This window comes from Merops nubicus, unplaced genomic scaffold, assembly GCF_000691845.1.
Source record: "Merops nubicus isolate BGI_N331 unplaced genomic scaffold, ASM69184v1 scaffold6866, whole genome shotgun sequence".
NCBI lineage: Eukaryota > Metazoa > Chordata > Aves > Coraciiformes > Meropidae > Merops > Merops nubicus.
Window position 1 is genome coordinate 39,582 of NW_008614246.1, and position 15,397 is coordinate 54,978.

At 39.1% G+C, this 15,397-nt stretch overlaps 1 protein-coding gene across 1 annotated transcript in view; it reads right to left on the bottom strand.

The window, feature by feature from the left end:
• The window catches only part of DLC1 (DLC1 Rho GTPase activating protein), a 24,427-nt gene extending 13,580 nt beyond the window's left edge, over positions 1–10,847 (bottom strand). The window contains exons 1-3 of the mRNA XM_008942145.1: positions 10,772–10,847; positions 7,688–7,769; positions 895–958 (exon numbers count right to left, since the gene is read on the bottom strand). Of these exons, the coding sequence (XP_008940393.1) occupies positions 895–927 (33 nt within the window). The 5' untranslated portion in view covers positions 928–958; positions 7,688–7,769; positions 10,772–10,847. The remainder of the gene's footprint in view (positions 1–894; positions 959–7,687; positions 7,770–10,771) is intronic.
• Positions 10,848–15,397: the final 4,550 nt, after the last annotated feature.

A 15,397-nucleotide genomic window follows, 5' to 3' on the forward strand; every position in this document is an offset into this window, starting at 1 on the left:
CATTTGTATGCATTCTTGTTAAGGGTAGGGCAGCATTGTATTGCCTCAGCTCAGTCATCTTTATCTGCAGTTGTCATATCCCAGGGGACAGCATCAACCACTGATCCCTCCTAGGACATACACAGTTTTAATACAGCTATCGAGTGGTATCTTACTAGCAAACTCAGCAACTCAGATTTCTGTCAGTACAACCTTACTGAAATTACATTAGGTGCTCTCTCATTTCTCATCATGCTCCACAGGGATCCTGAAGATTCAGGAAACACTTTTAACTCCTGCTGAGCTCCCTGGAAACATGCAAACTTTCTGAAAATGTAGCTCACGTATTCTGTACATATACTGTTTTAATTTTGAGCCATATAATTAAAAACCAAGGAAACAATGTGCCAAATCCTACAAAGGGTTTGCTCTTTCCTTTGCTGACCAAGCACAGTTTGACTGATCCTGCCTACATCATAACAAAGTAATATAATTCTAACATGATGGCAAAGAACCAAAACTGTGAAGATGATGCCAAAGACAAAGATCAGCTAGCTCATCATGGCTGGTCAGGATCTCCTCCACCAAACCTACTCTTTAAAATCCTCCCTGAGTGCAAGTAATGCACTACAACGCAGACAACCCCACTGGCAGGCAGAGAAGCCCAGTGCTTTCAGACTGGGAGCAGCATCCCAGTGAAGAGTTTGCTAGATGAATAACCTTTATCTGCAGCTAAGCCCTACAGTTTTCACTCAGTGACAATGCAAAATGAAACATAAGCAGAGTTTTGACTGTTTCCTTACCGAGTTCTACTCGGGTTTTATCCCAGACTGCAGCTTAGAAGTCTGCTAGATGATTTTTTTTTCAGCTGTATTAATGAACAATGCTGTAACAGAAGACGTTAAAGGAACTTACCCTTTTCCTGTGGGGACTAATTTCTAGCTTCATCACTGCACATTTGTTTAAAGTATTTAAGCGCCTGCAAAGCAAAGGAAACCATATTAAGAGAACACTCCAGTGTTTTGACACAGGCTATTCCAGTTCACAAGCTTTTGTGAAGGCTGTCCCTAAACTGCTTTGCATACAAATAGCCACAAGCAGAGTTTCAATTAGAGCCCTAATTATACTTAACCATTAACCCATTACATTTGGCTATATTCTAACTTCAGAGGGAGGGACGGATAACTATTTGTCACAATTCCCTAAATCAAAGTGAAGAGGAGTGAACGGAAACTTAGACAAAGTTGAGAAATGCATTATATCCAATGATTTGAAATAATTTGTTTAAGTAGCAGACATACGGACCCTGAAACAATCAATCTCGACGGACTGAAAATAATGGAAAAGGCTTCTTATTTGACACCGTGTACATGTGTCTGTGTGAAAAAAAGCATGCTGCTTTAAAATTGTACTTTACAAGCTAAAACCTCCCAGAGAAAACTCATTTTCCACTTATTAGGTGCCTGTTTTGTTTGTGAACAATGTTTACTTTCAATACAGTTCTGGGACAAGACAACTTACCAGTTGAAACCAACACAAACAAAACACAGACTTGATTTTTCCTTCCTAAAAAGAAAGCTTTTTATACATAAAAATGTTGTTCTGAAGGACCAAAATTTAAACAAAAATAGAATAGTTAACCAGTCTTCTTATAAAATATGATAGCAATCTGGATGCATATCTTGAAGGACTATATGAATGTATATAAGCATCCCTCTATTCCCTGATGAGCTAATGATGCAGTAGGTATCCTTAAAACAAAAAAGTATTCCTCTTTCTTCTCCTCTCTCCCCTAGATGCTCCGTGTGCAAGGCTGAGCACAAACAGCTTAGAGCAGAGCAAAAATTGGCTCTGCTAAAACATGTAGTTCCATGGCAGTTTAGGTACAGCTAAGTGCAGGCTGCTGTGGTCCCCTGCCCTTGCCCCAGCTCCTGTCTCCCCAGAAACTGCTCCAGGGACAAGGCTCAGTGAAAATCTTCACTGGCAAAGTATAGTTAGAGAAATGCTTGTGCCAATGGCAAGACAAAGGGCAGGAACAGGCTGGGCACAATGCAGAAGGCAGAAAAGCTGACGCAGCAGCTTCACAAAAGTGATGATTTGATCTCTTGTGTTGATGCTTCCATTCATGAAAACTAATCTTTCAATAGTTTGTTGGGTTGAATTTCTCCCAGGTCAGTTCCTTGAGCTGCATGAAGGATAGCACGTGTAGGGTGGAGGCAGAGGAGCAAAGCCACCTCTTTCCTTCAGCCAGATCACAGCTCAAATCAACAAGAGCAAAACTGACCTGTAAAAAGCCATATTAATTCTGAAGGAAGTTGTATATTTTTTACATAATTCACTTGAGCAAAGTGTAAAGAAGAGCCTGTATCGGCAGTTTTGAAAAATTTAAAAAATGCTGACTTGTCCTGCTGCTTCAGATGAGTCTTTTCAGATTCATGAAACTTGTAACTTGAATCTAGAAAATGTGTGCACAGGAAAAATTACTAGCTTCCTGTCCTTCCCCTCGCCTTTTATGCACAGGATTGGTTGCAGATGGTATTTACACAGGGCTTGATCCTGAGGCCATCAAAGAAAATGGAAAAGCTCCTACTGCTGCTTTTGCTGCAGTTGTGAAGCAAAAAAAAAAAAAAGGCAGTTTGATCTATAATTAGACCCATCCACAACACAGCAGAAAAGAAGAGAAACAGTAAGAATTGCCATGGGTCAAATAGTAGGGCAGTGGCAGGTTAGGAAAAGTTATCCAGATCTCTTTATTTTCATCTTTGCTTGGACTTTAAAAGGCAGAAGGCTCAGTCTTGGTGGCTGCAGCTGGTGGGTATATCCACAAGTCCAGTGGATTTCAGAGGAACTGTATTTACAGCGTGGGGGAAGGGTGAATGTCCCACATACGCGCTACAACAAAACTGGAATTTTGGCTTTTAAGAGGCCACACAGCAGCAGAAAGCCACCTCCCTCCCTCTGCTATAAAAACATTCTCCTCTCAAACTCCTGAACCTCAAGACCAGGGAATATCAGACTGGTTTCAGTTCTATATTGTGTAACAATCTACAAATTTCACAATGTTGCAACCTTTGACTTGCGCAGAGAGAAGTCACCGTGGAATGCCTGTATCAGGCTTTATCTAGCTCCAGCCTGTCTGACCGCTAATAAAGACGATCTCTGATTTCACAAAGATTGCATCCTCAGACTTTTCTCCTACTTAAATTAAAACCCTGAAATAGGTGGAGAAGGGTAGAGCAAAGACCTCTGGTTCCACAGAGGGTATTTAGGGTCTAAAAAAAAAAATCTCCCAGCACACAACTCACAAAAATGAGTACGAAGGCAAGATAAGGTAACCCCCAATGAGTGAGGTTAAATACAATAGCAGTGAGGCAAATAAAGGCTCTGTTACACATTTGACATGATTTCATCACAAAACCAGTTTCCCTTTTAAAACCTAAATGCTCCGCAGCGATTGCCTCAGGTCTGCAACTTTCATTATATACATCATGTATCCTGAGGCTTCAACTTCTGCTCAAGTTCAGCAGTGCCTAGTTCCTTGAGCTATAGGACACAGAGAACACACTACAATGTGCAAAACTGACTGCCTCCCAAACATTATTGAGTGGGGAAAGCCCAGCTTACAAAGTTTAGGCTTTGCCAGGGTCAGAATCACCTTTTCTATCTGTTGTTAACCTTCACATACGCTGCAGAATACTTTTTAAGCATATTATTTTCTACAGATCTCCTCATCAAATTGATGCTTGTTCATGAAACAGTTTTCTCTTCAGGCTCTGGACGTTCTCCTTTGGTAATTCCATTCCCAGGTACAAATTCAGCTTATCACTTCTCTACTGACAGTCAGCATATCAGCCTCATTCTTTAGCTCTGTCTTATTCTGCCCAAACCTGTCTAAGCGATGCCTTCATAAGGACAAGAAGGGAGATGGAGGGACAGGGTAGGACTGCTGCAGACATCAGTTATAGCTGCTTTCACTGTCTGGCTATCTCATCTCAATTTCTACAATGCCTCCTACCCTGGCCACTTTCTGGATGACAAGATAATATTCTTTCCCATCATTTAGATAAATGCCTTTGAGTCAACCCTCTCTACATACATCTTCACATGGAATGTTTTATCTCCAAGATGTCATGTTTCTTCACCCTCCATGTACTCCTACCCAGGCTCTCATACTCCTTCCTCCCAGCTCTGTAAAACCCTTCTTCCTGAGGGTGACCAATGCAACAGGACCTGCCTCTCAGTCCCAGCCCCCGAGTTAAGACTGGCCCACATCAGCCCTCAGTGGCAATTACACTGGAATTAGTGTGTACAGCTAACTTTAGCTAATGCATAAATTAAAATACAGGTTTATAGTGTGAAGTCTTTGTTAATCTAGACACCAGACAGTTCCATGCTGGCTATAACCCCAGGTAATTCATTCTGCTCTCATTAACATGAGAAAAATGTCACTCCATGCACCCAAGAAAATTGGTAGCAATGCAGACTATTAGATTTATGCATTTTAAATTACAATTTTCAATCTGAGCAACTGTATTATATAGCTTTAAAGTATTTTCTTGATGGATTTAAATTCTTAATTCCTTTTGTAGGGTAAATTCCAACTCCATTATACCTGTAACTAATTGATGATACAAGGGCTTTCTTGAATCACTGCAGTGGACAGCCTCTACAAAGGCTCATGGGGTTCATCTGCACGTTCTAACCTGCAAAAGAGGCCAGCTCTCTACGAATCAAATGACATGAGTAGAGAATGCTGCTCATGTGAATCCATTACAACCAATTTCTTAGATGAGAAGTCTTGATGGTAAAAGGTTTAGGAAACCTCTTGTGTATATAGTGTGGCAGTTTTCTAGCTATATGTAAGAAGATTAAATAGGATTTCCATCACGGCTTGCTATGTATTTTGTCCTTAGTAACAACCTCTAGGAAAAACATGTTTCAGTACTCCGTTTCATCAGTGCATGATGCAGCCAGTTACCCTCTGGAGATAAATTCCCAGTCATTAATTTGCATAAAGTCTTATGAAAACAAGGCCAGCAGTGCCTTGAAGCATCCTAGAAAATTAGAGTCATTGCTTTTACATTTTTATTGCTACATTTCATGATAAGATCACTAAGTGACATGCCTTAACCATCTGTCTTCTACTGTTACCAAGTGCCATACACTACCTCTGTAACTCAAGTCTCAACCCACTTTTCACTTAACATTTTTCCGGAAAAACCTTAATGTGGTGGCTATTGATACCTTTTTCCTTTTAGAAATAAATTTGGCAAAACATTCACTAATAAGTAGGTTTTAAAGTTATATTAGTTTTCCTGCTTACATTAATAAGATTATTAAACAATAATTTATAATACTATTCAGATGTAAACCAAAATGCTTAAAAAGCTTCAAACATAAAAGAAATCCCTGTCACTGTGCTTTCTACAGTCTTTCTTAAAACAATTTCTTCACATGCAGTAACTAGAACAAGGTAATTAGAACTGCTGGCAGACTACTGGTTGTTACATAGAAAAGCAAATTCTCGGCACAGACAACTTAATATTTTGTTATCATCCACTGTATACAGTGTTCATTTAGCTCTCTGCTAAAAATGCAAATAATTCCCAATCTATTCTGATTTTCAGTCAAGAAACAGTGATAGACTTACAGCTGTGAAACAGCTCTAAGTCTTTTACTGAGTAAACCTCTTTACTGTTTACACACTGACCATGGCATGATTCAAAATAAACTCAGGCTTCAGGCAGAAATGCAGCATTGCAACTCCATGTTTTTTAATGAGCTTTACAAAATTTAACAAGGAGATGTGAAAAAAAAAAAAATTAAAGGTGGAAATGTTGTGATAATGTACTGCTTTTGTCTAACACAAATGGTAAAGGACCAAATATAGACAACAGAGATGATTAACTCAATTATTTCAGTTTTATTTTCAGCTAGGTTCTGAATTCTTCTAGAGAAAATTTTTGCTTCAGTTTTAAAGTTATCTTGTAAAAGATATGTCTGATATATAAGCCACAGCTTCAGAATTATATGGGTCAGCCTTTAAAATCTTTGTATCAAACTACAGTAAGACCAAGGGATTCTTATGCATATTACACAGAAAACAATTTGAAGATCTAAGTGAAGAGGTTATTTTACAATTAGCAGACCTATGAAAGACTTCCTAGTTTCACAAAGCATCTATATACTCGTATCATTTTGGGTTTTTCACCTTGATTAGAAGGCTTAGAACATAAGCTTCCATTCTTAAGATACAGATCTTTTACTGTTCTCTTTGTTCAGAAAAAGTGACAACTGTTTTCACCAATCACACTAATCTTGAAGAGATATGGAGGGCATATTCTTACTTTCACCAGTGGGAAATGATCTGCGACCTTTTTTCCCCATATAAATAAACAATCCCAGGTTAAAAAGTATGCTCACAGGCAAGGACTAGGTTCAAAATATGCTGGCTTGACTGTATTTTGCTTTCCTGGCAAGAGAAGACCATGCTTCTGGGAATCAGCATTTATTCACATTGCTGTACTTTCTGTTCAATGACTTCACAAGTTCCAGAGCACACAAATATATAAACCAATGCATCACATTTTAATGTCGATGGAATAGGTGCCCTACATGTGAGTAGGGCACATCGTGAATGTGAATTTAACACTAATGAGATTTTTTCCCCTCTTAATGACTGGACAACAAATCTGTTTTCTTAGTTTGAAAAGCTTGTAAATATTTCTGAAGAACTTCAAATTCCAGTCCCTCTCTTTTCCTTCCAATTATGGCAGTGATGGCATGAGTACACTATAAACTTAAAGCCTTTCTTAAAAGGGTTTTGTAATTCATTAGAATTACTGACATTTAGAGTTGCATACATCATGCATGCAGAATTCAAAAGCATTCATTACGTAGACAATTTGGAAAGCTGCCATACTAAATCACAGAGGCAGAAAACTGCACTCATTTCTAGGTAACAAGAGATATGAAAAGTTAAGGCTTTTATTTTTTCCATTTAAGATTGCAGACTCACACTAGAGGAGATAACTGATGGATGGGTAAATGTCAGATAGGGTCACTGCAATTGCTTTTATGATAAAATGGGTAATGCTGAGGCCGTAGTTCTGTAAAAATAAGCTGCCACACATCAACAAGTCTTGCTCCCTCTTCTCCATCCACCTCTTCTCCTGCCTCTGCAGCTGTCTCTGGAGTCCTGCCCCAACCTTTGTACCTACTCTGAACTTGATTATACCTTTCCATGGGCTCATTTAATTTAATAACCCAGCAAAGGACTATCCACACTCTCTCTGCAGGGTGAGTGAGTTGAACTGGCTTGTGGAAAGAGCTATAAACAATGAAGAGAAGTAATGGGAGCACATGGCTGAGGGCAGGCCAATCTTTGCAGTGCTGATAAACTCTGAGATCTGCCTACAATATCCCTTTCAGCCATACACACATTCAATATGGTGATCGTGGTGCACACAGGGTGATGGACTGAGGTTAGCAGGAGGGTCTGTATACACAGTGTTCTTCAAACATCACTTAGCCCAGTGTATTATTCTAGTGAAAACTCCATACTGATACTGGATAATACAAATGTCTCAAGCAAATGGTTATTTTATGGTAAATAATGCAGGCTGAAGTTATGCTTTTCTCAGCTTATACTTTCTATTACACAGGAAGGGTTTTGTTTCAAAGTGTAGTGTAATTTTTTTCCACCTACCTGCATAGGGCCTCAATAGCATCTCTGTCCAGAAAATCATGCTCTCGCTTGACTAGAGTGATGTCAATTGGAAAAAGGAGATCTGTAGGAATAGAGACAGATGGAATCAAAATGACTCTTATTCCCAGTGGAGACTTATTTCAGAACAACCAGCTGCCTCCAGCTGAGCTGCCTCCAGCTGAGTTCACCAAGATGCCAGTGCTTGGTACTTCTCAGGTATACAGATACTATCACCTCAAAGGCCAGAAAAATTCCTTTCTCATGTACAAGTCTTTGACATACAGCTTTGGTAATGAAAGTTTATATGTAAAATGGACGAAAAATGAGCAGAGCAGAGATGAAACAATGGGAAAGAGGCAAATAAGAGCTCCCTATCTGATATCAGAAGCATAAACTGACTCCAGCTAGTTTTATTTGAAATAAATGTACAATCTCCATCAAAGTACCAGTATCTCACATTAAGGAAAAAAGGTCAGTAAACCTCAAATCTCTGGAAAAGAATGAAAACATGAAACTCCTTGGCTGTTAATCAAGCTATTTAAGAGTTAGACACTGTTGTAACATTAATGAGATATGGATTGCAATGAAAGCAAGCCAAGCTGTGTGGAACTCATATGGCCTCCTTTCCTTAGATTATTTAGGTAAACAACTGGGAGAGTGAGGGGGAGGAAACAATGTTGGCATAGAGCTGAAAATTTACTACAGCTCTGAAGCAGCAACCACATATATATTATCTACTGTCCTCCACAGATTCCTGACTGTCATACAGGTCTTGATCTGGCATTCCTTGCACAGCCAAAACTCCCACCAAAGCCACCGGGTGTTCAGGGCACAGAGCAATACAAGGACAAGCTACAAATATACTGCTGCAGTTGCATGCAACTTTCCTGGTCCAACTGATTATCTATAAAATATTTTAATTTCCAGAGACCAGGAAAGAATGAGCTGAAATGATGAAAAGAATAAGACTAGTGTTAAATTTGTGGAAAGGTAGTTAATATTCTGTTTTTTTGACATCAATAATCTCCCAAAGGAACTGAATTGCCTCAGAAATGGGCAAATTATGACATATTCTGCTAACAGAAGAAATTCTGTGTTTTCTGCAGAAAATTGCAGTTTTAGAAAACAACTGACAAAAAGCCACTGATTAGTCTCCAATTTTAAATGTGTACTGCATGGGACCACTCCATACAGGTGAATTCTCAGAACTCTTGTACTATACCAAATTGATTCATAGGTCTCCCCTTCACTATTTTAAGTCTCAGGTTCAAGTAATGAGGGTGAGCACATTCAACTAGTATTTTTCATCTGTGCTTATCTAAGTGTTTCTACTGAGAAAATTAGTACCTTAGAATGCCCACAAGAAAACATAGAGAATCACAGAATCATCGAATTGTTTTGGTTGGAAAAGATATTTAAGATCATTAAGTCTAACCATTAACCTAACACTGCCAAGATAGGGGAGCGCTTAAGTGAGAGAGTTGATTTGGAAGAAGTTGATAGCTTGCATGAAATAAATTTCAGTGTTCAATTTATGCTGCTGCTGGTTCTGTTGCTGTTGTTATTGCCAAGGGGCCTTTTAGATGACAATGGCATATTGTTTTAATATAAAAGCAGCTGTCTTTTCCATGGGAATGGTTTGCCTTGATCTCACTTCTTGCTGTCACCTCAAGAGTTCTTTTGATGTCAGGCAGGACACAGCCCTATGTTAGAAACTTCATATAACTTAGAGTGTCCAGGTAGGGCAATTGTAGGCACAAGTACGACACGTTTTCTGAATGCAAATAATTTATTAGGGGGTTTAAAGCTCAGCATAACATGAAACCCACAAGCCTACATATCCAACTAGAAGTCTTCCCAGTTTTAACAAAGACTGGAAGTCTTTCTTCTCAGCTCTGCATCCCAAGAAAATCTTGGCATCTCCATTAGCACACAAAAAAACAGAAAAAAAAAGAAGAGAAATAAGAAAAGGAAATTTAATTTCTGAACAGGCTAAGAAAAGTTTTGCCAAGTGCTGCTTTTGAAAGTGCTATTATCATCTCATATTGCCAATGCAGCTGCAAATCAAAGCTCAACAAGATCATTTTTCAAGAAGGTCAGCTCAGCATTTTCTGTAATTTCCAACAGTTATTCATTGTAAATAATGGACTTGCTATGCTCATTCTTACAAGCAGCAGCTGGAGTTTGTTTTATAAAAAAAGAAGAGGCAGATAAGAGTGCAGAATAATTTCACTACAAAGCAAGTAATTTTAAGTGGTGTGCAGGGGAAATTCTGAACAATAATATATATATAAAGATGTCACACTTTAAAACCAACTTCTGTGTGTTACTCTGCATCGGAGTATTAAGAACTGTATGCCAGGTTCCTAGTAGGTTAGAGGAACTGCAAGTTTCTAGTAGGTTAGAGAGGCAACAAAGACAGCAGGTTTAATCGAGCAAAACCTTTGTAAAAGCAGACACAGAAACTGAACCCATGCCACAGAAGGACAAGTGAGCGTAGGGTGCAGTGTTCTTTTCAAGAAGCTGCTGCACATCTGTGTGACAATGGCTTGTATGTTCTTTTTTCCCTTCACAGCAAGCCTGTGTCTAACAACAATTCCAACTATTCTGAAAAAAACACAGAGCACTTGGGAATCATGAGGCGTACAGACACACTGATGCATATGTAGAATTTCCTACCTCTCCTCCTTTAGGAGAGCTGGACACAGCTTCTGTTTCTCTAAGACTGGGCTTGTAGCAGTGGATGACTACATTCATGAAAACATAGTTCATTTGTGTTTTAACTACAAGGAACGTACCACAGTGCTAAAATAACATTTGACCTATGGGGACATTTAGAATATTCAGAGTAAAACAGAAACTTGTAACAAATGTAAAACTCCAAGAGCACTTCAGAGGCTCAGTGGGTGTAGTATATCTATGCATGTGGTACATAGCAGAGAGTAGCCCAGTGCCTAAAAGTCATCTTAGGTACCAGTACTTCAGTTGTGCACCTGAATCTCAATTATTGTAATATTATCAAATATTACATCTTATTGTCCAAAATTGCTGGGAGATGATTGATTTACATGCTCAGGTGCCTACCTTCATAAAGCTGTGCGTACTGTGGGAACCCAGCAGCCCGTAGCCAGTCACAAGCTTCCTTGGCCTCAATTTCTGGAAGAAGACAGAAACAAGACACCCTTGGATTACTGATCTGCAAAGCAAAAGCTTCCTCTCTACCATTTCTACTATTCCCATTACAAAATAAGCATGAGGGTATTCAGTAACTTGGAACTCAGACACAGGTTTGCTTATCCCAGTTTGCTTTTCTTCTCATGATCAAATGTATCTTAGACTCTGGAAAGTCACTACCAGACACCCATGATTTATCATCAATAGTTCATCATATCAATGAAGAAACAGACACAGATGAAAACTACTGGAGTTATGGATTATTCTGCACAGGTTTTGTTAACGCTAGAGAAACCAGCGCTGTACTCAACAGGAGCATCTGAACGTCTAACAAATCTTATGATCCCCTTGGCACAACTGCTTTGCCTTGATAGAAATACCTAGTAGAGCTCATAATACTATTTTAACGTGTTGTAGACAGTACTGACAGACCCAAGTCCAAGAACAACCAGCACACCATACTGCAGCTCACTCAAGGGCCTATTTACTACCCAACAGGAACCTAATTTCACTGGAGGTCTTCAAGGCATTTATGAATCACTTGGCTTTTTATAGGAAATGCAGATAACTTTCCCTCACACTGCCCAGAACAGCACGCTGCAAAATAAAATTAGTCACATACATATATACACATGACACTGAAAGACAGGAAACATTCTGAACATGGGTTATATTAGTCTGTGAATAAATTATACAGAAATTCATTTGTTACTTAATATAAGCAGAAATAAAGAATATGTTATCTTATGACCTCAAACTAGGAAAGTATAAAATGTATTTAGGGTATTCTCCAAGTGTTCAGGAAACGGATTGGGTCAGTTCTGTTCTTCTAAAAATCCAAGAAAGTGCTACTGGGAATTTAGCTCCCTGCTTAGAACTGATCAAACACACAGTGAGCAACCAGAAACTCTTAAAGCTCATCTGGCTTTGATTATATTCACTGCTCTTAATGGACCAGAAAAGAAAAGCTTCATTATGTCCAACTCAGTAGACAATTTTGCCACCTAGCTGGAGAGGATACTATAGCTATCTGCTGCAGAAACTGCACACAAAGGGTTTTGCTTACAATTGCTGAGAATACAAGTTACTGCATATAGGGCAGTGAAGAGCCAAACATAACACAAGTAAAATATTTCAAGATTTTGGCATGTTATGGAATATTCCCAGTGAGATATAGGCACACAATTAAAATCAGACGAAATGGCAGGCACCCTTTAGCATCTCCAAAATGATGGCAATCCTCCTCAATTTTCCAATTTGCTACAACAGGGTTAAAATATTTGTGCTTTGCCAGACTACTTTGCTAAGATGCGTACCCAAACCAAGGGTTAAGGTGAGCCAAAGCACAACATTCCAGATAAATAAACAGCTAAAAATCCACTCTCGCTGAAGAAGTCAGGACAAGCAGGCATTTGTGCAACTTGTGTTTGCTTCACCTTTGGGTTATGGGACCACATGAGAACAAGCACGTACAGACATATTGACTTAGCTAATCATTAAGAAAAAGCATTCTTCAATTCCAATTGCAAGTAATTGTAAAGTTTTGCTTGAAGTGGTATTTTAATTTCAGTATCCTAAGGAAATATATAGGAAAGTTAATAAGGAAAAAAAAAATCTAAAATATATTTAAAACTTGTGCTGCTAAAGCAAGAACAAACAACAGGATATTACTATTCCAGAAGCAGTGAAAATACTGAAGTAAAAAAACCTTGCAATTAATTTTTAAGAGTACTTAAAATAAAATGCATTATCTTATAGGTCCCATAAGTGAGTAAGTTTCTGGACTGAATGAGAACTTTACCTGAATTGATACTGAAAAAAAAAATAAATCCCTGATAACCAGTATTTATCTAAAAATGCAGGTCGATGCTTGTGCAACTGAAAAAAAAAAAAAAAAAGTATCAGATTCCTTACTACTACAGTGGCTCTTAAATGGCTTTTATTTTTTTCACAGGTCCTTAACTGAGCACCCCAAGTGTGTAACCTGTAAAATGGTTTTAGTGCTAGAAAGTGATGCATATGCATTTATCAGACTTTTTAAATGGTCTCTATAGAAGCTTTGTGTATCTTTTCTGCAAATATATATGCAAGTTACATGAAAGTCATGTTTTATGGGCACGCAGCTGTCAGATGCCTTTAGGATTTTCAGAGCATATTTGTTTTCAAAATACCTTTAAGGATTCCCCAAGAAGTCTACCTAGGCAATGGAACATGTGAGTTACACCTGCTTGGCCATAAGAATTGCAGAGAATCATGAACCACCAGCGTACTTGCTCATCGACTAGGCTAGGAAACATCTATGGCCTGGTACAGGACAGCACCAAGGGTTAAAAAGCAATATTTGCCCTATTTCCATCTCCACCATTTTAGGAAAGCCAGTGTTACAATTCCTTGAGAGGGTAACTCTCCCAGTTACCTCTATCCACACAAAGCTTATGTCAGAAAGGGATGTGGCAGAGGTATGGGTGACGTAGCAGAGGCAGGACCTAAAAAATCAGCTCCTTTTGCTCAGCTCCACTTAGCCAAATCCAGGATTGCTACTAGATTGTACCAATGAGCTTTGACCAAATGAATGGAAAGGTCACTTCCAACCCAGCTTCCCCATCTCAACTCTGCCGGTTACCGAGGAGCCAGAGGATAAACAAAACTGTGTAGGTATGTGAAATTCAGGCAGATCAAAATAGAGCCAGAGGGAAAATTCAGCCCAGTGTGTGCTGAATAGACTGCACAGAAAACACGAGTACACACAACAAGCTTCCTCACATAAGAGATAAACAGCTGAAAGCTTGTATAGGTAAAAAGTTCATTACCACAATCTGCCTTTGAGAATAAAATACATTAGTTAAACCTGAGCTTCTGGACAAATAATTTAAAATTACACTACACCAGAGTGTAGTGTAAGTAAAACTACACTAGAGGACAAAGCTCATTCCCACACTTTCCAAACATCCGATGTTCTTCCAACCCAAGCAGCATCAGCCCTGGGACTCTTGGTTTGCCAGCTGTCATGGTTTCATATCCGGGTGGACATGGGAATATGTGCAAGTACTTGTCATCTGGATCAGTGGCAACTGGGATAATGAAGGACAAAAGAGAGAAGAATGGAGCTTCCAACATAAGATTTTCCACACTTCTAAAAAGTTTTAGAAGGGACAGCCACTCAGAAGCCTTCATTCAGCCCCCCATGGGACCCACAATACAGATTATTACCTGAGCTATAAGCTCACTGCTGAGCACAGCATTTGCTTGGTTGGGGCCAGCTGGGAGCCACAGGAAGGAGAGTGAGCTAGCAGAGGAACAATAAACTGCTTTCCAACTGATTTTTAGGGAAGCCCTACTTCAGCCTCAATTAATCTGCCATGGTATGTGAAGCAACTTCTCACTGTGAGGATCTTTCCAGTGAAGACCTGGCAGCTGAGCTCATACAAGTTGCTGTGGACAAGGGACTAGTCTCACTCTCTCCTCCCCATTCCATTCCTGCGGTGCCACTTCCCTTCTGAATCCAACATCCGTGCCAGTCAAAACCTTTACAATAAACTACAGTTCAGTATACATTCCCGGCAAGAAACGTATGTGCAGCTTTTCAGATGTGTGTCCTGTGCCCTCCCCCAGCAGCAGGAGGCTCTTGTACAACAGAACCGCTGGCAAGAAAGAAATATCACTATTATTTTACAATGTCCTGATACACAAGAAAATCTCTTAGAAAGTAAATAAAACAAAAAATGCAAAGCAAATAAACAAAAGACCAAAAAGGACTACAATGAAGTCTTTATTCTTAAGGTCCTGTAAGCAAACAGCAGGCAAATGTGTTAAGGAGGAAACAGGAAATTTTTATTGGAAACAGCTTTATTTGTTAGTCTGTTTCACAAAGCAGGCTTCCATGCTCAAATCAAGGGTAGGAGTTCCCTTTGTGTGTGGTTGGAAACCATTAGTCCTTATTTACCCACTTCCTGGGGGGTTAGGAGGACCCAATTCTTCCCCAAACTGGTAAATAAAGAGAAACTTCTAAATTCTTTTTTGTTTAACTTTGGTTAATCTTGGTTCCTGGCCCTGAAAGTTTTAAAACTTCATAGCAAAAACTACCTCAATTTACACCCTGTTTGATATTGTAGTTGCATAAGGAAGAACTCTAAGATGTCTTTAGCTGGATGATACCCTCCTTCCCATAAAAATAAAACCCACACTGTGATGCTGCAATAATGTCCTTTCAGAAAAAAAATAATCTTAGCAGTCTAGTTAGGAGCAGCAAGATCAATTGCTTTCATTCTTCCTTTCTTTTTGCTTCCATGAAATAACATGTAACTTAAGTAACCAGCTCTTTCAGGGTCTTCAGGACAAGGTGCAAACCAGATGTATCTTTGTACCGTCATGTGTTGACTACATTTTCACCTAAGTGCTAAACATCATATGAACAGTTCTTCCAAGCAGATGGTTTCCTCTTGCCTCAACTCAGACACCTTTATAGCCATATTAGCACTTCCACACATCAGTTCTACTCACCTCACCTTTTGGTTCTGTTAAGAGAGCACACTGTAA